Source organism: Prionailurus bengalensis, chromosome E4, assembly GCF_016509475.1.
Source record: "Prionailurus bengalensis isolate Pbe53 chromosome E4, Fcat_Pben_1.1_paternal_pri, whole genome shotgun sequence".
Taxonomy (NCBI): Eukaryota; Metazoa; Chordata; class Mammalia; order Carnivora; family Felidae; genus Prionailurus; species Prionailurus bengalensis.
This window is the reverse complement of record NC_057360.1, coordinates 27,772,324-27,795,363: the sequence shown is the minus strand read 5'-3', so window position 1 is coordinate 27,795,363 and position 23,040 is coordinate 27,772,324. Positions and strand designations below refer to the sequence as shown.

The following is a 23,040-nucleotide window of genomic DNA, read 5'->3' as shown; positions in this document are numbered from 1 at the left end:
ATATGATTTTTGCTTCCCTTCCTTTATGTTCATCTGTTTTGTCTCTTAAAGTCCTCATATGAGTGAAGTCATATGATACTTGTCTTGCCCTACTTTCACTTAGCATAATACCCTCCAGTTCCATCCACGTAGTTGCAAATGGCAAGATTCCATTCTTTTTGATTGCCGAGTAATACTCCTCTGTGTGTGTGTGTGTGTGTGTGTGTGTGTGTGTGTGTGTATACACACACATATATATACCAATACCACATCTTCTTTATCCATTCATCTGTTGATGGACATTTGGGCTCTTTCCATACTTGGGCTATTGTTGATAGTGCTGCTGTAAACATGGGGGTGCACGTGTCCTTTCGAAACAGCACACCTGTATCCCTTGGATAAATACCTAGTAGTGCAATTGCTGGGCTGTAGGGTAGTTCTATTTTTAGTTTTCTGAGGAACCTCTATACTGTTTTCCAGAGTGGCTGCACCAGCTTACATTCTCAAAACTTTATATCTTAACAGTGGCATTTTCTAATTCATGAATGTGATATCTGTGTCTACTTAGGTTTTAAAAATATTTCAGCAACGTAATTTTCAGTGTAAAGATCTTACACATTTAAAAAATGTTTTTAAAAGTTTATTTTACTTATTTTGAGAGAGAGAGAGAGAGAGAGAGAGAGAGAGAGAGAACATAGGAGGGGCAGAGAGAGGAGAGAGGGAGAATCCCAAGCAGGCTCTGCACCATCAGCACAGAGCCTGATGTGGGGCTCAAACTCACGAACTGCGAAATCATGACTTGAGCCAAAATCAAGAGTTGGTCACTTATCCTACTGGGCCACCCAGGTGCCCCAAGATCTTACACATTTTTAAATTTCTTCCTAAATATTTTATGTCTTTTGGTGCTGTTGTAAATAGTTTTTTTTTCCGATTTTATTTTGTAGTTGTTCCTTCCCAAATATCTAAAGAGTGTTCTTTGTGTGGAATTGTCCCATACTTTGCAAGAAGTTCAGCATTCCTGCACCTCTCCCAACAAATGACAGTAGTACTGTCCAGTCATGACAGCAAAAATTTCCCAGACATTTCCAAGTGTTCCCTTCAGGAGAAGGGGGAGGGACTTATAACAACTATGGTGGTTATGTCACTGGAATGGAGAAATGACCCCAGAGCCATGTTTACCTAGGAATCCAAAAAAGCACTGAGTTTTTCTACCATTTTATGAATATAATTATAATTCTGGGCTTTCGTATTTGTGCAGGGCATTGTATAACTTTACATACAGCCTCACCACCTTTAGAAGACCTACATTTAGCACTATTCCAGAACCAATGAAAAAAATATAAATTTATAGGTAGCATTGTATGGAATAATGGAAACAAAGGGTCCTGGTGAGAAGGAGACCTTCTTTGGGGCAGCATTTTTATGAAACTGCTCCTTCACAGCCAAAATAAAGGAATCATAAAATTCTGAGATGTGAGGTGTTATCTTTATGTTCACACATAGGACATTTTAATCTCTTCTAAAGAGGTACTATCGATTTTGCTTTGAATCCAGCTTTTTAGTATGAGTTCTTAGTCCTGTGTGCCTTGGAAATTTTTTATATTACTACATTATTTGACACATAGTAGGTGGTCGTTAAGTCTTTGATAAATGATTTGTGTCCATCCTATTTGCTGTCTTTCCTTTAAGCTCTCATTGGTTGCTTCAAAAAATTTGTATTAGGAAAATAACATTACGTGTAATATAGTCACTGTGTTAAAATAGTTTAGCGTCTTAGAATTAATAGTTGATCATTTTTTTCTTTTGAAGGCACAGCAGCAACGCCATGAAAGAGACTTGGCCCTTTTGAAATTGAAGGCTGAACAAGAGGCTCTGGAGTGTCAGAGACAATTAGAAGAAACCCGAAACAAAGCAGCTCAGGTACTTATTTTTGCAACAGGTACTGGTTATTTGTACCTAAATTTGTATCTTTGAAATGGTGTTAGTATTCTTTTAATTATATAGGAGTATAAAAGAAAAGATGTAAACAATAGTGCTTTCATACGTTATGCCATATGGGGTAATTTCCTGTCATTTGATTCCTGTGAAATAAATTAGTCAGGATTTATCCCCAATTTAGAGAAGCGGCAACTGAGGTACATAGCAGTTACTTGTTTAAAGAAACCACAACTCACGAACACTGGAGTTAAAAATTAAACTCCAGCAGTGATTTTAAGACTCTAGATTTTAAGACAAGAAACCCAGATAATAGTCTAATGTTTTATTTTACAAGGCATTTGATCCATGAAACAATTTTACAGATTAAAGCTAATTTGGGGTAGGGAGAGACTGTGACATAACATAACATAAGCTCTCTTTTTACTCCTTTTTATTTTCAGGTCCACGCAGAATCATTACAGCAGGTGGTCAAATCACAGCGGGAAGTCACCGAAGTCCTGCAGGAAGCAACTTGTAAAATAGCTGCTCAGCAAACAGAGACTGCTCGCCTCACCACAGATGCAGCTCGCCAAATCTGTGAAGTAAGAGCCATTGAGAGCCCTTTTCTTTTTAGTCATGCTGAGTAAATTTGGTCTTCACCGTAATGGGTTTCTAACATCTAGCAAATACATACTTTCTTTTTTTCAAAGATTTATTTTATTTATTTATTTAATTTTTTTTTTTTAATGTTTACTTTTGAGAGAGAGAGAGAGAGAGACAGAGTGCAAGCAGGGGAGGGGCAGAGAGAGAGAGGGAGACACAGAATCTGAAAGCTTCAGGCTCCAGGCTCCGAGCTGTCAGCACAAAGCCCGACTTGGGGCTCGAACTCATGAACCATGAGATCATGACCTGAGCCGAAGTCAGATGCTCAACCGACTGAGCCACCAAGGTGCCCCGCAAATACATACTTTTAATCAGTGACTTTCAGTGGGAGCCATACACTATTGAATTAAGAGGCACCATTTATTGTAGTATATTATACATGTGAGTGATACAGACGCTGGAAAAAAAGATGGAGAAACTCTAAATGTCTGTCCTAGAGTAAGCTTTTAAAAAATATATTGACTTTATGAGGCATGGGTGGCTCATTTGGTTAAGTGTCTGACTCTTGATTTCAGCTCAGGTCCCAATCTCATGGGGGTGAGATGGTGCCCTGCGTCAGGCTCCGTGCTGGACGTGGGGCCTGCTTAAGATCCTCTCTCTCTCCCTCTTCCATTGCCTGTCCCCTGCTCTCTCTTTCTCTCTCAAATACATACATACATACATACAAAAATAAAATCTTTCAAATATATATACTGATTTTATGATGTATAATTTACTACTAATAAAATATACCCATTATAAGTATACTATTTGATGAGTTTTGATACATATGTAAGATACATTTGTCAAATAGATGTAGCTACCATATCTATATATATATCTGTGTCTTTTTTATCTATCTATCCATCCCTATAAATGCCACCGTAATCAAGAAATAGATTACAGCTGACTCTTAGGACGCCGGGTTGACCCAGTGGGTTAGGCGTCTGACTCTCAATTTTGGCTCAGGTCATGATCTTATGGGGGGGATGAAGTCCTGTGTCAGTCTCTGCACTGTTGCGGAGCCTGCTTAGGATGCTCCCTCTCTCTCTCTTTCTCCTCCTCCTCCTCTCTCTCTCTCTCTCAATAAATACATAAACTTTAAAAAAGAAAGAATACAGTTGACTCTTGAAAAACATGCATTTGAACTGTAAAGGTCAACTGCAAATTTTTTTGACAAATACCTTACGGTACTATAAATGTAATTTTTCTTCCTTAGGATTTTCTTCATAACATTTTCTTTCCTCTAGCTTACTGTATTGTAAGAATTATACATATATACCCAATTATACATATATACAATGTAGTGTATAATGTATATAATGTCCCAAATAGGTGTGAATCAACTTTATGTTAGTGGTAAGGCTTCTAGTCAACAGTAGACTATTAGTAGTTCAATTCTGGGGAAGTCAAAAGTTATGCATGGATTTTTGGCTGCATGTGGATGTTACTAAAAAGCCACAAACCTACTGTGTTGGGTACAGTGGGATTGTGCAAATAAGTTTGAATTATTTTAAGAAAATTTTAGACAACACTAACAAAGATTTCAAAAACGCTTCAAGTTGTCAAGGCAGTGACTGAATAAATACCAGATGAGTAATACATGGAGCCTTCGCAGAAGTGCCTAATAATAGGGAAAACACTTGACATTGTAGGTCAGAAAACAGATAGGAAGTAGTAATTGAATTGATTCTTGAAGGAAGATTTAATTTTTGGTTTACTATGGCCTATTATATGACTTGAAGATTTTGTCTTAATTCATAGTGCTGTAACTGGATGAACCCTTAGAAATCATGTGCTCCATCCAACTCTTTGTTTTTATAAGGAAGCTATTGAGACTAAAAGAGTCTAAATGACTTGCCCACGGCACTTTACCTATTATGGCAGAATTAACTTGCTCTCAATCCAGTGACCTTTTTTTTTTTTTAATTTTTTTTTTTAATGTTTGTTTATTTTTGAAGGAGAGAGAGAGACAGAGTGTGAGTGGCGGAGGGGCAGAGAGAGAGGGAGACACGGAATCCAAAGCAGGCTCCAGGCTCTGAGCTGTCAGCACAGAGTCTGACGCGGGGCTCAAACTCACAAACTGTGAGATCATGAATGACCTGAGCCGAAGTCGGACGCTCAACCGACTGAGCCACCTAGGCGCCCCTCAATCCAGTGACCTTTCAAAGACACTATGCTCCTTCTCAGTTTCTGTGATGTTACCATTTTTTAATGTCTGCTTTTGCCTTGTGTGTGTTCTTATTTAGATGGCAGAGTTGACTCGGACTCATATCTCAGATGCCATTACTGCTTCAGGAGCTCCCCTCGCAACGCTGTATGACCACCAGCGGCAGCATGCTCCCGACTTCGTGAAACAGCTGAGGACCAGAGCTGAAGCAGATAGGTTAATATTCAGTCATTCAGCAAATGTGCAATGAGTGTCTACTATGTCCCAGGCACTGTTGTGCATACTGGGAATATAGTTACAGACATACAGTTTGGGGGGGGGGGGGGATAGATATTGTAATCAAATATTCACTTAAGTGAAGTCACACTTACAAACAGGTTAAGTGTTACAAGAGAAAAGAACATATGTTCCTGAGATATGTGACAAAGGAATTTGAATAGCTTGGGGATGCTGATGTCCCTGCATCCTCAGAAGATTTTCCTGAGGAGGTAAAGTTATGGGGAGATCTAGTGGGTGAAAAGGAGTGAGTGGTGTAAAGGAGAAAGAATAGGCAGGTCAGTACACGCAAAGGTAGGACGAGAAAATGAGGGAAGACTAATGTGACTGGAGGCAGAGAGCAAAGGGGAGAATGGTAGGAGATAGTGCAGGGACCGGAGTATGGTAGGGCATTGCAGACCCAGAGGATTTTGGAGTTTATTCTAGGAACAATGAAAAGTCATTTGAGAATTTTTAGGCAGCCTGGGTGATGTGATCATGCTTGTGTGTGTGTTTTTTTTTTTTTTCACATCACATTTTGACTGTCTCTGATTCATCAGTTTTAAGGCTATTTATATTTATTGATACCTGGGGTGATTTGTGTTTATTTGTCATAAAGCAGAAGATACTATTTTCTGTGCGTGAATGCCTTTCTCAGATACTTTGTAATAGCTGTTTCAGAATTTCTGTTTATTCAAGATTTTATCTCGTATTGATGTTAAATGGTTTTTAAAGCCCTTCTCTTATTAGAGGCCTTAAATATTTAATCAGGTTTTTTTGTCTTTGTAGGAAAAGTCCATCTGTTTCACTCTCCCAGAGTAAAGAAGGGACCCTTGACTCAAAGCATCAGAAGTATTCCCCTTCATATGATAGTTATTCTGAGTCATCAAGATATAAGAATCATGATCGAAGGTAAAAACAGTATGATTTAGTAAAATCTGATAAATGGCTTAGACATTGCTTTTTCTTTTTTACTTTTAATCTCATTTTTTTTTTTTAATTTTTTTTTTTTTCAATGTTTATTTATTTTTGGGACAGAGAGAGACAGAGCATGAACGGGGGAGGGGCAGAGAGAGAGGGAGACACAGAATCGGAAACAGGCTCCAGGCTCCGAGCCATCAGCCCAGAGCCTGACGCGGGGCTCGAACTCACGGACCGCGAGATCGTGACCTGGCTGAAGTCGGACGCTTAACCGACTGCGCCACCCAGGCGCCCCTAATCTCATTTCTTTATATGAAATAGTTTTTTCCCCTTCAAAGTCCCCATTTGATTAGCTGATTTATAAAATAGTTGCTCCTTGTAGTAATGTAACTACCATTCCTTGGGAGCCTGCGTTGTACAAGCACTATGTAAGTTTGTTTTTCCTACGTTTAATTTTAACCACTTTCCAAAACAGATACTGCCCTCATTTTATAGTAGGGAACAGAGGCTCGTGGAGCTGTTAGAAACTCACCCAAGGTCACATAGATAGTGGCACACCAAGGAATTGAACCTTGGTTTATCTGGCTTCAAGGTCTATGTTTATTGTCCATTGCTTTGCTAACATCCATATTTCTTGACATTACTGCATCTACTAATTTTTATCATCATAAAAGAAGATCGAATACTTAGTCATTGGTTCTTGCGTGGTATTAATATCTGTAGTTTTCAATTCTGTCCTTGGGTTAGAAGATTTTCAAAGCCACTTTTCTAGCATTCCTCTAGGTAGGATACCCACATTGTCAAAGTAAAACCTCAATTAAAAAAATTAAGTCATGAGGGATGCGTGGGTAGCTCAGTTGGTTAAGTGTCCCGCTTCGGCTCAGGTCATGTTCTCACAGTTTGTGGGGCTGACAGCTCAGAGCCTGGAGCCTGCTTTAGATTCTGTGTATCCCTCTCTCTCTGACCCTCCCCTGCTTGTGCTCTCTGTCTCTCAAAAATAAATAATACCAAAAAATAAAGTCATGAGACTAAAAAGCATTATTGTTGGGTATTAAGTATCTGCTATATCTCTGGAGCTGTATGATTTTCATTTAAGCTTCACTGATACTTTGTTCATTTAGGCTGTCCACTGGGTTACTACAGGGGATTCCTAATAGGTTTCCCTGTTCTCTTACCTTTCCCCAGTCTCTGCACAACCACATGTGATTTTTCTAAAATTTGCAGTCAATTTGCTTTTTTTTTTTTCAAGTTTATTCATTTTTGAGAGAGAGAGAGACAGAGACAGAGCGTGAGCAGGAGAGGAGCAGAGAGAGAGGGAGACACAGAATCTGAAGCAGGCTCCAGGCTCTGTGCTGTCAGCATAGTGCCCGATGCGGGGTCAAACTCATGAACTGAAAGATTATGACCTGAGCTGAAGTCTGACGCTTAACCAGCTGAGCCATTCAGGTGCCCCTGCAGTCAATTTGCTATTCACCTGTTTGAAACCTTCGGTATTTCTTTAGAGCCACTTAGTAGAGCATGAAAGTTCCTTTATTATTGCGGCTTTGGTCCATGCCAGCCCTGTCTCTTGGCATTTTCCCCTTTTTCATGTTCCACTAATTGTAACTATTCTAATTCTCTGCAAGAACCATGCTCTCTTTGTCTTTTGTACCATTACATATGATGTACCTGTTTTCTAGACCTTCTCTCCTCTATTTCATTTACTTTTACTGCCCCTCCAAGAATCAGTCTGTTCTAGATAATGCCTTCTATGTGTTCTCCCATAGCACTCCAAATGTAACTGTTACAGCCTCTACTGCCTTCTATATCCCATTCCTTTATTTGTCAGTTACGGACTAGACTAGAAGTTCTTTGAGGCCTTCATTTTCTTCACCCCCAGAAGAAGCCCTGTATCCATTAGCAATCACTTCCCCTCCTCCTCCTCCTCCTACTCCTCCTCCTGCTTCTTTTTTTTAAATAAAATTTATTGTCAAGTTGGCTAACATACAGTGTGCTCTTGGTTTTGGGGGTAGATTCCTGTGATTCATTACTTAAAAACAACACCCGGTGCTCATCCCAACAAGTGCCCTCCTCAATGCTCATGACCCATTTTCCCCTCTCCCCCCATCTCCCCTCCCCATTAACCCTCTGTTCTCTGTATTTAAGGGTCTCTTATGGTTTGCCTCCCTCCCTCTCTGTTCGTAACTAATTTTTTCCCCTTCTTTCCCTCATGGTCTTCTGTTAAGTTTCTCAAGTTCCACAGAGAGTGAAAACATATGATATCTGTTTTTCTCTGACTGACTTATTTCATTTAGCATAATACCCTCCAGTTCCATCCACGTTGCTGCAAATGGCAGGATTTCATTCTTTCTCATTGCCAAGTAGTATTCCATTGTATATATAAACACATATTTTTTTAAAAATTTTTTAATGTTTATTCATTTTTGAGAGACAGAGAGAGATAGAGCGTGAGTGGGGGAGGGGCAGAGAGATGGAGACACAGAATCCAAAGCAGGCTTTGAGCTCTGAGCTCTGAGCTCTGAGCTGTCAGCACAGAGCCTGACTTGGGGCTCGAACCCACTAACCATGAGATCATGACCTGAGCCAAAGTCAGACACTTCACCAACTGAGCCACCCACACGCCCGTCTTTTTTATTATAGCCATCCGAATGAGGACTGCTATCCCTAGAACTTAGCAAAATGCCTAGCACACAGAAGGCAGGCAATCTACTGCATGTTTATTCAGTGAGTGATTACTGGTACATACTGCTGAATGGAATAACTGAGGTTAATCCCATATCCTTCTGACTTTAAAGCACTTGCTGGCTCCTGCATTATATCTTTTACCTTATAGCTATATTATAGGATTTATACTTTCAAAAACATTATTAAACTGGACATATAATTGCACAATATTCTGATAAATACTATTTTAGAAACCTACACAAAAAAACCCAGTATAAATACAGATACAGAGGTGACCAAATCTTCCTTGGGAGTGGGAGAAGGTATCCACAAGCACTTTGCAGAAATGATACTTGAACTGAGTCTTAAATTAGCAGTTTATTAGGCAGACAGGGAAGGAAGGGCATTTCAGAAGAGGAGAGAACTCACGCAGAGGCTCTCAAAACATGGCTTGTGATTGGCTATGTCTCTCCATGTATATTTAAATGAATGAATAAACTTAGGAAAGCAAAGGGGGAGAAAGGAAAACACTGACTTCGAAAACAAGTTTGCTGAGCATTTGGAAATTTAAGGCTTAAAGTCAGGGGAAGGACAAAGCTAGCTGATACAGATATGAGGCTCAATCTAAATGACCATAGTTAAAATTATAGAGATGCATAATCCCTATCAGAATAACACCAGCATTCTTCACAGAGCTAGAACAAATAATCCTAAAATTTGTATGGAACCAGAAAAGTTCCCTAATAGCCAAAGCAATCTTGAAAAAGAAAACCAAAGCAGGAGGCATCACAATCCCAGACTTCAAGCTGTATTACAAAGCTGTAACCATCCAGACAGTATGGTACTGGCACAAGAACAGACACTCAGATCAATGGAACAGAATAGAGAACCCAGAAATGGACCCACAAACGTATGGCCAACTAATCTTTGACAAAGCAAGAAAGAATATCCAATGGAATCAAGACAGTCTCTTCAGCAAGTGGTGCTGGGAAATCTGGACAGTGACATGCAGAAGAATGCACCTGGACCACTTTCTTACACCATACACAAAAATAAACTCAAAATGGATGAAAGACCTAAATGTAAGACAGGAAGCCATCAAAATCCTCGAGGAGAAAGCAGGCAAAAACCTCTTTGATCTTGGCCACAGCAGCTTCTTACTCAACGCGTCTCTGGAGGCAAGGGAAACAAAAGCAAAATTGAACTATTGGGACCTCATCAAAATAAAAAGCTTCTGCACAGCGAAGGAAACAATCAGCAAAACTAAAAGGCAACTGACAGAATGGGAGAAGATATTTGCAAGTGACATATCAGATAAAGGCTTAGTATCCAAAATCTATAAAGAACTTCTCAAACTCAACACCGAAAAAAAAAATAATCCAGTGAAGAAATGGGCAAAAGACATGAATAGACACTTCTCCAAAGAAGACATCCAGATGGCCAACTGACACATGAAAAAATGCTCAACATCACTCATCATCAGGGAAATACAAATCAAAACCACAATGAGATACCACCTTACCACCTGTCAGAATGGCTAAATTAATAACTCAGGCAACAACAGATGTTGGCGAGGATGTGGAGAAAGAGGATCTCTTTTGCATTGTTGGTGGAAATGCAAGCTGATGCAACCACTCTGGAAAACAGTTTGGAGGTTCCTCAAGAAACTAAAAATAAAACTACCCTACGACCCAGCACGGGACATATATCCACGACACATATACGGCATATATACGACACATATATCCACAGGATATATGTGTGCTGTTTCGAAGGGACACATGCACCCAATGTTTATAGCAGCATTATCAACAATAGCCGAAGTGTGGAAAGAGCCCAAATGTACATCAATGGATGAATGGCTAAAGAAGATGTGGTATATATACACACTGGACTATTACTTGGCAATCAGAAAGAATGAAATCTTGCCATTTGCAACTACGTGGATGGAACTGGAGGGTATTATGCTAAGTGAAATTAGAGAAAAACAAAAATCATGACTTCACTCATATGAGGACTTTAAGAGACAAAACAGATGAACATAAGGGATGGGAAACAAAAATAATATAAAAACAGGGAGGGGGACAAAACAGAAGAGACTCATAAATATGGAGAACAAACTGAGGGTTACTGGAGGGGGTGTGGGGGGGGATGGGCTAAATGGGTAAGGGGCGCTAAGGCATCTACTCCTGAAATCATTGTTGCACTGTATGCTTACTAATTTGGATGTAATTAAATAAAAAATAAAACAAGTTAAAAGAAGATTATAGAGATACATAAGATTGCCAAAGAGAGTATGTAGCATAAAACAGAAAGGGACCAAAAACAAAACACTGGAAGTCACCATCATTTTAAGGAAAGCCAGGAAAATTTAAAAGGAAGTGAAAGAAGCAGAAAAACTTGTTCGGAAGAAAGGAAGAAAAGCTGGTGAGAGTAGAATCAGAGAGTGTAACAAAGGAGAGTCTTTTATTTGACATTTAGTTTTGATATAATTTTGAGCTTACAGAAATGTTGCAAGAATAATACGGAGTTAATATCTTTTATCCACATTGCACCGATGTTAACATTTTACTACATTTGCTTTAGCAAGTGGAGGTTATAAAGAAGGAGGTAGAGATCAACACCATATAATGTTGCAGAAGAATTATCTATTAGATTTGGCAATTGAATTCAGGTAGAGGTTACAAGAACAGTTCTAGTAGAGTAGTTGGGATTGAAGCAGATTGTGATTAATTGTGATGTTGTGGAAAAGTTGAAATAGCCAAGCAGAAGCCCCTTTTTCCAGTAGCTTGATTTTAAAATGAAGGGGCGGGGCACCTGGGTGGCTCAGTCTGTTAAGTGGCCAACTTTGGCTCAGGTCATGATCTCGCGGTCCGTGGGTTCGAGCCCCGCATCGGGCTCTGTGCTGACAGTTCAGAGCCTGGAGCCTGTTTCAGATTCTGTGTCTCCCTCTCTCTGACCCTCCCCTGTTCATGCTCTGTCTCTCCCTGTCTCAAAAATAAATAAAACATTAAAAAAATAAAATAAAATAAAATGAAGGGGGAAGAAAAGTTATAGCCTGAGAATTGTGGTTGCCTCCCATGACTATTTAACAGTCAAACCTTCCTCTCCCCTACTCATCTTTCCTAAAACAGTTTCTTCTCGGACTTTTCTCTATTTAGCATTGTATGTTTTGTGTTACATCTTTCATCATTTCATATCTTGATCGTAAGACACACTCCCTTAGTCAAATAAGTTTACTTTGAAGTAATGAACCTTACTTTCTCACCCCCCCTAGTAATGAACCTTACTTTCTCACCCCCCCCCCTTTTTTTGGTTTGTTTCCATAATATCTATAAACAGAAGTAGCAGTGGTAGCAGCCGTCAAGAAAGTCCCTCAGTTCTATCTTCTAAGGAAAATGAGAGGAAGCTTCATGGTGAAAAGATGGAGAGTTCTATTGATGAACAGGTTCAGACCGCTGCAGATGATTCTCTACGAAGTGACAGCGCACCCTCTCTTCCTGATGAGAAAGGTAACATTCCTTGCACGTGTGTGTGTAGTTATTTGTTTGGGGAAGCTTCCAGAGCCCTTGGAGATGTTTGTGGCTGAGCTAGTTGATATGCTTAGAACATGATAGCATGTGTGTGTGTGTGTGTGTATCTGATATTAAATGTATCCAGGTGAAACGATTTCAAGGTTACATGTTATGTCAGTTACCCTTGCCAGTATTTTATTATTTTATTTTATTTTATTTTATTTTATTTTATTTTATTTTAATGTTCATTTATTTTTGAAAGAGAGAGAGAAAGACAGAGTGCAAGCCGGGGAGGGGCAGAGAGAGAGGGAAACACAGAATCCAAAGCAGGCTCCAGGCTCTGAGCTGTCAGCACAGAACCTGACACAGGCCTCAAACTCACGAACTGTGAGATTATGACCTGAGCCGAAGTAGGATGCTTAACCGACTGAGCCACCCAGGCGCCCCCCGCTCGCCAGTATTTTAAACACGATTGTGTGTGCCAATACCATGCTGTCTTGATGATTACAGCTTTGTAGTAGAGAATAAGTCTGGGACTGTGATGCTTCCTGCTTTGGTCTTCTTCAATATTACTTTGGCTATTTGGGGTCTTTTGTGGTTCCATACAAATTTTAGGATTGCTTGCTCTAGCTTTGAGAAGAATGCTGGTGCAATTTTGATTGGGATTGCATTGAATGTGTAGATAGCTTTGGGTAGTATTGACATTTTAACAATATTTATTCTACCAATCCATGACTATGGAATATTTTTCCATTTCTTTATATCTTCTTCAAGTTCCTTCATAAGCTTTCTATAGTTTTCAGCATACATATCTTTTATATCTTTGGTTAGGTTTATTCCTAGGTATTTTATGATTCTTGGTGCAATTGTGAATGGGATCAGTTTCTTTATTTGTCTTTCTGTTGCTTCATTATTAGTGTATAAGAATGCAACTGATTTCTGTACATTGATTTTGTATCCTGTGACTTTGCTGAGTTCATGGATCAGTTCTAGTAGACTTTTGGTTAGTCTGTCGGGTTTTCCATGTATAATATCATGTCATCTGCAAAAAGTGAAAGTTTGACTTCATCTTTGCCAATTTTGATGCCTTTGATTTCCTTATGTTGTCTGATTGCTGATGCTAGAACTTCCAACACTATGTTAAACAACAGCAGTGGAATTTACCCAAGGGATACAGGAGTGCTGATGCCTAGGGGCACTTGTACCCCAATGTTTATAGCAGCACTCTCAACAATAGCCAAATTATGGAAAGAGCCTAAATGTCCATCAACTGATGAATGGATAAAGAAATTGTGGTTTATATACACAATTGAATACTACGTGGCAATGAGAAAGAATGAAATCTGGCCTTTTGTAGCAATGTGGATGGAATTGGAGAGTGTTACGCTAAGTGAATAAGTCATACAGAGAAAGACAGATACCATATGTTTTCACTGAGAAATTTAACAGAAGACCATGGGGGAGGGGAAGGAAAAAAAAAAGTTAGAGAGGGAGGGAGCCAAACCTTAAGAGACTCTTACAAACTGAGAACAAACTGAGGGTTGATGGGGGGTGGGAGGGAGAGGAGGGTGGGTGAGGGGTATTGAGGAGGGCACCTGTTGAGATGAGCACTGGGTGTTGTATGGAAACCAATTTGACAATAAATTTCATATGAAAAAAGAAAACAAACACGAATGTGTGTCATAATCCTAAGGGGAGGCAAAGTAAATCTAGGACAGCATGCATGTGAATGGAAAATAGATATTAAAAAAAATTTCTTATATCCTATTATCGATATATAATATAATCATAAAAACAGAATGCATTATTAGAACTTTACATTTTATATAATATAATAAGGGTACAATTTCTTATAGGTAATGATAATGTCAGATATAGTAACTAAATTAAAACTCATTACTTATGTCTTCCTGGATCATAAACAAGAGGTGTATCCCTATCAAATCATGGGTAGTAAACAACATAATGAAGAAAACAGAATTTGGCAACAGATGACACCTTTAAGGATCTTTTTTTTTAATGACTGGCTCTCAAGCAGTGTATTTGATTAATGGTCTAGAACTGTTGTCTTCAGAGCAGGATGGGCAAGGCAGTCTTGAGAGTACAAGAAGATTTTTCAATTTTGATTTTTCTCATCCCTTACATTTTTTTTGGTAATTTTATAATGAATATAATTTATGCATACGCAGTCTATAATTAATGGTTAGCAATTAATGCAGATCTTGTTACCCAGAAGTACAAATACAATCTAGCTAATGAATATAGCTCTTATTACCCAGAAATGGGGTGCTGCTGTAACAAGTATCAAAAATGTGGAAGTGGCTTTAGAACTGGGTAATGATTAGAGGCAAGAAGAGTGTTGAGGTGCATGTGAGAAAAAGCCCACGTTGCCTTGCAGAGACTATTGGCAGGAATATGGATGTTAAAAATGATTCTGATGAAGTCTGATGAAGATGGAAATTAGGAATTTGGTATTGGAAACTGGCAGAAAAGCAGTCCGTGTTATAAACTGGCAAAGAACTTGGCTGAACCGTGTTCTAGCTTTTTTGTGGAAAGCAAAAGTTAAAAGAGATGAACGTGGATAGTTAGCGGAGGGAATTTCTAAGTAAGGTGTTGAAGGCATGGCCTGGTTTCTCCTTACTGCTTATAGTAAAATGTGAGAGGAGAGATAAATTGAAGGAATTGTTAAAAAAGGAACCAGAACTTGAAGATTTGGAAAATTCTCAGACTATCCCTATTGTGAAAAATGAGAAAGCATGTTCTGGAGAGAACACCAAGGATGTGACTGGATAATCACTCCATAAAGAGATTACCCCTGGATTTAAGCAACCATCTCAGCAGAAGCCAGGAATAGAGATGGGATTATACGAGTAGAGAGACTGCCAGTTAGGACTAAAGAGCACAGAGATGGGATGAAATTATACGAAGGCTTTAGGCTTTCAGAGTTCCGGGATTCTACCAGATGAGACGGTAGAGCTAGGTTGTAAACATGCCTTATCCTTTAAAACAAGGAAAGAATGACCCTGAGGGTGATTCAGAGATCAGCAGGGCAGCCATTGCCACCACAGGCCCAGGCCATACAACCCACATGGCAAGGCTGTCTCCTCATTGGTTTGAGTATGGGGCCACCTCCTTGGTTTCATTTGTCCAGGCTGCCCTTGCTCTCAGCCTCAGGAGCAAACTGTTCCCAGTGGCCGAGGAGATGCTTCTGCCCACAGAGGTAAGAAGGCAAGGCCACCCCAGTGGGCTTGAGGGCAGAGCATCTGGCCAAAGAGGGTCATTCTTGAGCCTTAAGATCTAATGGAATTTGCTCCAATGGAATCTTGGACTAGCCTGAGACCCATCACCCTTCTTTCTCATTTATCCCTTTTGGAATGGGATTGTCTATTTTATGCCTTTCCCACCATTGTATTTTGGAAGCACATAACTGGGTCTTGTATCAAAGGTCCGCAACTAAAAAGGAATTTTAACTCAGGATGAATCATACCTTGAGTCTCATGGATGCCTGATTTAGATGATATTTAGATGAGACTTTAGACTTGTAGTTGGTGTTGGAATGGGTTAAGACTGTGAGGGCTCTTAGGATGGGTGAGTGTATTTTGAGTGCAAGAAGGAATTAATTTGGGGGAACCAGAGGATGGGATGTTATGGACTGAACTGTATCCTCTCAAAATTCATATGTTGAAGTTCTAACTTCCAATGTGACTATATTTGAAGATAGGGCCTTTAAGGAAGTAATTAAAGTTAAGTGAGGTCAGAAGAGTGGGCACTTATGTAATAAGAAGACCCCAGGCATGCACATGCACAGAGAAAAGGCCTTGTGAGGACACAGAAGGCATCAACCTGCAAGTCAAGAAGAATGGTTTTATCAGAAACCAAGCCAGTTGGCACCTTGATCTTGGATTCCACCCTCCAGAACTGTGAGGAAATAAATTTCTGTTGTTTGTTTAAGCCAGCGGTCTGTGGTGTTCTATTATAGTAATCCAAGCAGACTAATATAATAGTATTAAATATCAAGAGGCATGCTCATATTTTTATACTGATCGATGAATGTTTTTCAGAATGTTTTCAAAAATGTTTTATGGATTACTGAATTCAAGACTAACAAAATTCATTTTAGGATCAGACTTCATAATGACACCTTCCACATAAAGAGAGAAATAAAGGATAGAGGAAAACAATAAAGAAATTATTTGTTAAGTTCCTCCTGTAGGATGAATTTAACCCCTGCAAAATTTTATCTTAATAACAGTGTTTGTGATTATAATGGCGAAGACCGATTTATTTATTGAAAGTGTCCATGAGCCTCAGAAGGAGTAGTAGATGTAACCATCTGTGACTTGTTTAATGTTGTTCTCAAGTGTTTGCCATGGTGCCAGTACCTGCAAATGTAGAATTGTCAAGTGACTAATTTGAAATGTCTTGAACCATGACTTCTTGATAGATTTAACTTGTTTAAACAATATAAAATTAAATTACTTGGACTTCTACTTCTGGCCACAATGGAGGAATAGGACCAGGTTTACCCTCCCTCCTAAAACAAGTATCAGACAAAACATGTGAAGTAAGTATTTTTAAGACATTGAATATCAGGCAGTGAATGCTGTCAATTCATGAGAGATGGAAAGCAGGTGAGAGGAGCACTGAGATTGTCTGGGCTTACTGCCTGAGGGGAGTCTCCCGGCTGCACAGCATGAAGCCCAGCAGCCTTTCGGAATTGAAGAAGTAGAGTTAGGAGTGTGGAGAGACTGAGGCAACTAGAATTCACAGGACAACCAAGATCCAAAGAAACTAAACCCTATTGAAAACCAGTATGTAGAAGAAAACAGGAGAAAATCCAGGTCACCTTTTATTTGGCAGTGATTTCTTAGATGCGACACCAAAAGTACAATCCATGAGAGAAAAAATTGATATACTTTATCAAAATTAAAAAACTGCTCTGTGAAAGACACTGTTAAGAGAATTAAAAAGATAAGCCACAGACTGTTAGAAATATTTGTAAATCACATGTTGGATAAAGGACTTAACATCCAGACTTATATAAAGGACTCTTAAAACTCAACAACAAGAAAATCAACAACCCTATTAAGCAATGTGCATAAGATCTGAACAGACCCTTCATTGAAGAAACTCTACAAATGGCAAATAGACTTAGGAAAGGTACTCAATATCATGTGTCATCAGGGAGTGGAAAATTAAAATCACAAGAATGTACACATGCCTTTTAGAATGGTTAAAATCCAAAAACCTGACAACAAAATATGCAAGGATGCAGAGCAACAGGAACTTGAATTCATTGCTGGTGAGAATGCCAAATGGTATGGCTATTTTGTAAGACATTTTCACAGTATCTTATAGTGACCCAGCAATCAATATGCCTAGGCAAGCATATTGAAAACTTAGGTCCTCACAAGAGCCTATACACTAATGTTCATAGCACCATTTTTCATAATTGCTAACAATTGGAAGATGTCTTATGAGGAGAATAAGCAAATTGGTGTAACACTATTTAGCAATTAAAAGGAACAGGCAACATCATGAATGAATTTTAAGTGAAGCAAAAGAAGCAAGCCCCAAAAGGCTACATATCATATGATTCCATTTATATGACATTCTGGAATAGGCAAAACTTTAGGGATGGAAAACAGATTAATGGTTCCCAGGTGTTAGATAGAAGAGGAAGGGGTTAACTACAAAGAGGTTGCATGGGAGAACTTTTAGTGTGAAGCAAATGTCATATAAGGGATGTCCTGTATGGTTCTTTTATTTATTGACTGATACTGGGCATTTGTCAAAACCCTAGAGCTGTATGTACATCACAAAGAGCAAACTTTAGTGTGTGCATACTAAATACACACACATCAACCAGGATGTTGGGGATCTAGGATGGAATGCAGTCTGTGACTAATGAATCTTAACTTTATTAGAAATGTATAGCATGACCACACTGAAGAGAGTGGAAGGAAGAGGAGCTGACCTAAGTAAATTTGGAAAACGGAATTTTTGAGTAGAAATTGTAAGCCTATTAAATATAAAAGGAACAGTATATAAAGTATATTCTGATTGGTAAATGAGCTTTTCATAGGGGTACAAGTTCACAGTTCTTTACATATGTATTAGGGTTGAACGAATAAGTAAATGGACGTTGGATGATGGTAGGGGTCAAGTTTCTTCATGTTGGAAAAGGATGTTAGATACACAAGAAAAGAAGACTAGAATGAATCCTGTGGTGCTGGACTTAGTAACATCAGTGTGAATCCGTCTTTAGATGGGTGGATAGATACAAGAACAATTTGTGTGTGTGTGTGTGTGTGTGAGAGAGAGAGAGAGAGAGAGAGAGAGAGAGAGATTATGTGTGTACACGGGCTAGTATACATGCATATATTACCTAGCTCTGTTCATTGACAGGGTGAAGAAACCGTGACACTCTAGCAGTAACAAGAGTAACCAGTGCCCATAATTATGGTTTCTAGATATTGTCCAATAAAAGAAAGTAGAGCTCTTTGGAGAAATGAGACTGGTTCTAGGACTGGGCAGGGAAAATGCAAAATGAACCTGGAGCATCTTGTAGTACCAATAAGTAATGGTGCCCAAAAACAAAAAGGAAGGGGAGTGCATGTCAGAGGCAAACAAGAACCAACCTAAGAAGAGCTGTTGTGTTTTAGGTTAAGCATGGAATTGATGAGTTCTAAAAAACTTCTAATTTGCATTTCTTTGCTAGCAATATTAAATGTTGTTTTTTTGTTTCTTTTTTTAAATTTTTTTTTAATTTTTTTTTTTCAACGTTTATTTATTTTTGGGACAGAGAGAGACAGAGCATGAACGGGGGAGGGGCAGTGAGAGAGGGAGACACAGAATCGGAAACAGGCTCCAGGCTCTGAGCCATCAGCCCAGAGCCTGACGCGGGGCTCGAACTCACGGACCGCGAGATCGTGACCTGGCTGAAGTCGGCGCTTAACCGACTGCGCCACCCAGGCGCCCCGATTTTTTGTTTCTTTACTTAGTTTGGCCATTTGTATTTTTGAAGGATCTGATCATGACCATTTCTCATTTTTCTGTAGGAATCTTAGTAGTTTCCTAACTGGTTTGTAAGAGCTCTTTATATATAAAGTATATTACACTTTTGCCATATTTCTTGTACTAGTGTTTTTAGATAGTTTAGAGACTTTTTTCCTTGTTTGTAAGGTAAGTGAACTATTCCAGGCCTACAATTATTAGTGATCAGCTCTATGAATTTATGTTAGATCGTCCCATAAAGAGGCAGCAAGGGCTACTAAATTGAATACTTACTGAAAACTGTTACAATGATAAAATCCACTTGTTCTAAATTCTTTTAGATTCAACTTCTATTGCAACAGAATATTCACTGAAATTTGATGAATCTATGACAGAAGATGAAATAGAAGAAAAATCATTTCGATCTTTACTACCTTCTGAGAGCCATCGCAGATTTAACATGGAAAAGAAAAGAGGCCATCATGATGACTCTGATGATGAAACTTCTCCAGAAAAGACAACACTGTCTTCTGCTAAGGTATGCTTCAGTTTACCTGTGGAGATTACTTCATAAAGAGTTGTGGATGTGTTCTCTCGTAGATATGAGGGTACATTTTGTACTTGAATTCAGTTGTCATCTCCAGGAATGATTTTCCTAAGATAGCAATTTTATATTATACTTTTGCTATAGAATCTGGCTTTGCTTTCCTTACGAAGTACAACACAGGACTTATTATTCCTTGGAATGATATAGAAAGGCCTTCGAGGATCTGAGCCAGTGTTATGTCTCTAGCATTTCACTTGCTTTACTCTGACTTCATTCCATTTAAAAATTTATGTTTCTATCATTCTTCTTACCAAATCGTTAGCCTTGTGGGTAACAGGGACAATTCTTACCCTGCTTTATATCCCTGGGACAGTACCTGACTTACAGTAGTTGTTTGTTAAAATTTTATTGGTTGAATAAATTAGCAGATGAATGTTCTTCCCTCTTACGTGCCTTTTTTGAAGAATGTTCTCTGACATGGTCGGCAGCCTTTCTGTGTACATAGTTTATAAGTGCATGCCTCTTTTAACAACATTAATTAAGTTCCAGAGGCTTAGATGATGATAAACTTGAAATAAAATCTTCACTTTAGGAGCTGAGCATGCCATTCTCAGGAGGACAAGATAGTTTTTCTAAGTTTACGATGGAGATGGTTCGACAGTATATGAAAGAAGAGGAAATGAGGGCAGCTCACCAGTCTTCACTCCTGCGTCTCCGTGAGAAGGCCTTGAAGGAGAAAACTAAGGCTGAATTAGCCTGGTTAGAGCATCAGAAAAAGTAAGTTGTTTCAGTGAATATAGTTTTCACTTTCTAATTTCTTCTTTCATTAAAAGAAAGTGCTTTTTTTTTTTTTTAATTTTTTTTTCAACGTTTATTTATTTTTGGGACAGAGAGAGACAGAGCATGAACGGGGGAGGGGCAGAGAGAGAGGGAGACACAGAATCGGAAACAGGCTCCAGGCTCCGAGCCATCAGCCCAGAGCCCGACGCGGGGCTCGAACTCACGGACCGCGAGATCGTGACCTGGCTGAAGTCGGACGCTTAACCGACTGCGCCACCCAGGCGCCCCGAAAGCGCTTTGTTTTTAAAGATGTTTTTGTTTCCTCATTTAATTTGATCAACCCAGTTTCTCAACCTAGAAATAGGGCAGTCGTCCCTAAATCCTGTTGCTTTCGAGACCTCCTACTCATAACATTTTCTTTGCATTTCTCTTTTATCACTTGACTGATTGTTATTTTATACTGAATTCCTTTACTGTGTTGTAAACTCCTTAAAGCAATTTTATCTTTAAAGGACCCAGTCTAGTGTTTGTATATTTATATGTGCAGTAAAATATTTACTTGGTGGGATGGCCATTGCTGCGTACAGCAGTTGTTTTCCACATTTGAAGATGTTAAATTAGTTTAGAGACTTTGCAGTGGTCAAGAATTCTTGACATTAGATTAGAAATTTAATCTACTCTTTGTCTCAATGTGAAATATTTGCAGACATCTACGAGACAAAGGAGAAGATGATAAAATGCCCCCACTTCGGAAGAAACAGCGTGGTTTGCTTTTAAGGTTGCAGCAAGAGAAGGTATGTCAGGAAAAACACTGTTTAAGAGAATTTACAGCAAGTTGTGTTGTGGAATCTATTATTTTGCCTAATCTCTTTTTCTTATTATTACTTTAATAAAGTGAGATTTAGTTGATATGTACCACCGTTTTGCCTATGCTACTATAATTACAGAAATTGCTTGGTAGTCTGCTGTGTTTCTCTTAAATTAGGATTGTGTGTCACTGCTAACTTAATACAATGTAGAGTCAAACCTGCCTTCATTTGTTAAATAGTCTTCTGAAATGCATATTTTAAAAATTAAGATATTTGTTGAGTCTATTTGGATTAATTGTTTGGTCTGTATTTTCCCAAATAGACTTTTAAGACATACTCATTACAAATTGACTAATATTTTGGCCCAGTGAATTCAGAAACACCTAGGATTTGGATCCTGGAGAGGTAGCATGGTATAGTGGTTAAAAATTCAAGCTCCAGAGTCCGATTGCCTGGGTTAAAATTCCAAATCTACCAATTATTAGTTTCATAACCTTGGACAAGTTACCTAACTTTCTCTGTGCCTCAGTTTCCTTATTTATAAACTGAGGATAATAATGGTAACATACTTTGTAAGGTTGTTGGGAGGAATAAATTAATACAAATAAAAAACTTACAACAACAGACCATGGCGCAGTGGTAAGTGCCAATAAACGTTAACTGTTATTATCTGTGAAAAATGTGTTTCAGAGTGCCTGGTAAGTATTCAGTGGATTCTAGTTCTTTTCCCTTATCGACCTGTTGCAAGGTACTAGCCACCATATTGGATCATCTGTGAAATTAATCATTTAAGTTATATATTGGATTATTACTCAACTAGTTGTTTTTTTTTTTAAAGTTCACCCGGGAAACATCATTGATCATATGAACTTCAAAAATTTGGTATTTTTTTAAAAAAAGAAGTTATGTCTTTTTAATACAGAAAAATTGGTGTCAGAATAACTTAAAATGCTTAGTTAAAATAAGGAAATAACTATTTACAAGGTTACGGTAGCTTTCTGTTTATAAAGTAGAATAAAAGCTAGATTTACAAATATTTTCTCTCATTCTGTGGGGTTGTTTTCCCTTTTTTTTTTTTTAAATGTTTGTTTATTTTTGAGACAGAGTGCACAAGCAGGGGAGGGGCAGAGAGGGGATGACAGGATCCAAAGCGGGCTCTATGCTGATAGCAGCCAGCCTGATGTGGGGCTTGGACTCACAAACTGCAAGATCATGACCTCGGCTGAAGTCGGACGCTCAGCCGACTAAACCACCCAGGCGCTCCTTCACTTACTTAATAGTGTGCTTTGGAGCCCACGTCTTTGGATTTTGATGCATCTAATGTTTTACTGCATGCCTGCTGATAGCACATTCAGTTTTTGTTAGTTTAAAAATGTACTTGTTTCACCTTCGTTTTTGAAAGATATTTTTACTAGGCATGGAATTATTTTCTGTCAGCACTTTAAAAGATATTGTCCATTGTCTACTAGTTTCTATTGTTTTTATGAAGAGGTCAGTTGTCTTAATGGTTTTTTTTAATTACTTTTTTGAGTTTAATTACTTTTTTGAGAAAATTTTTTTATTTTGAAAGAGAGAGAAAAGAGGGAAGGGGCAGGGAGAGAGAGAGAGAAAGAGAGAATCCCAAGCAGGCTCCTCGTTGTCAGCACAGAGCCCAACACAGGACTTGATCCCCTGAACCGAGAAATCATGACCTGAGCTGAGATCAAGAGTCAGACACTTAGCCAAATGAGCCACCCAGGCACCCTGTCTTAATGTTTTTTTAAAGACTGCTTTAAACATTTTTAAAAATTTGTCTTAGATTTTTTCATTAGTTTTACTAAGATGTGCTTAGGTGTGGTTTCTTTT

General features: G+C 38.7%; 1 protein-coding gene across 3 annotated transcripts in view; it reads left to right on the top strand.

Moving 5' to 3' along the window:
• CEP350 (centrosomal protein 350) overlaps nt 1–23,040 on the top strand; it is a 156,888-nt gene that overhangs the window by 69,944 nt on the left and 63,904 nt on the right. For all 3 annotated transcript variants that reach the window (XM_043568419.1, XM_043568417.1, XM_043568418.1), the window contains exons 18-25: nt 1,789–1,899; nt 2,358–2,498; nt 4,788–4,924; nt 5,753–5,875; nt 11,891–12,060; nt 19,401–19,597; nt 20,199–20,383; nt 21,093–21,180. In XM_043568419.1, coding sequence (XP_043424354.1) covers nt 1,789–1,899; nt 2,358–2,498; nt 4,788–4,924; nt 5,753–5,875; nt 11,891–12,060; nt 19,401–19,597; nt 20,199–20,383; nt 21,093–21,180 — 1,152 coding nt within the window. The remainder of the gene's footprint in view (nt 1–1,788; nt 1,900–2,357; nt 2,499–4,787; nt 4,925–5,752; nt 5,876–11,890; nt 12,061–19,400; nt 19,598–20,198; nt 20,384–21,092; nt 21,181–23,040) is intronic.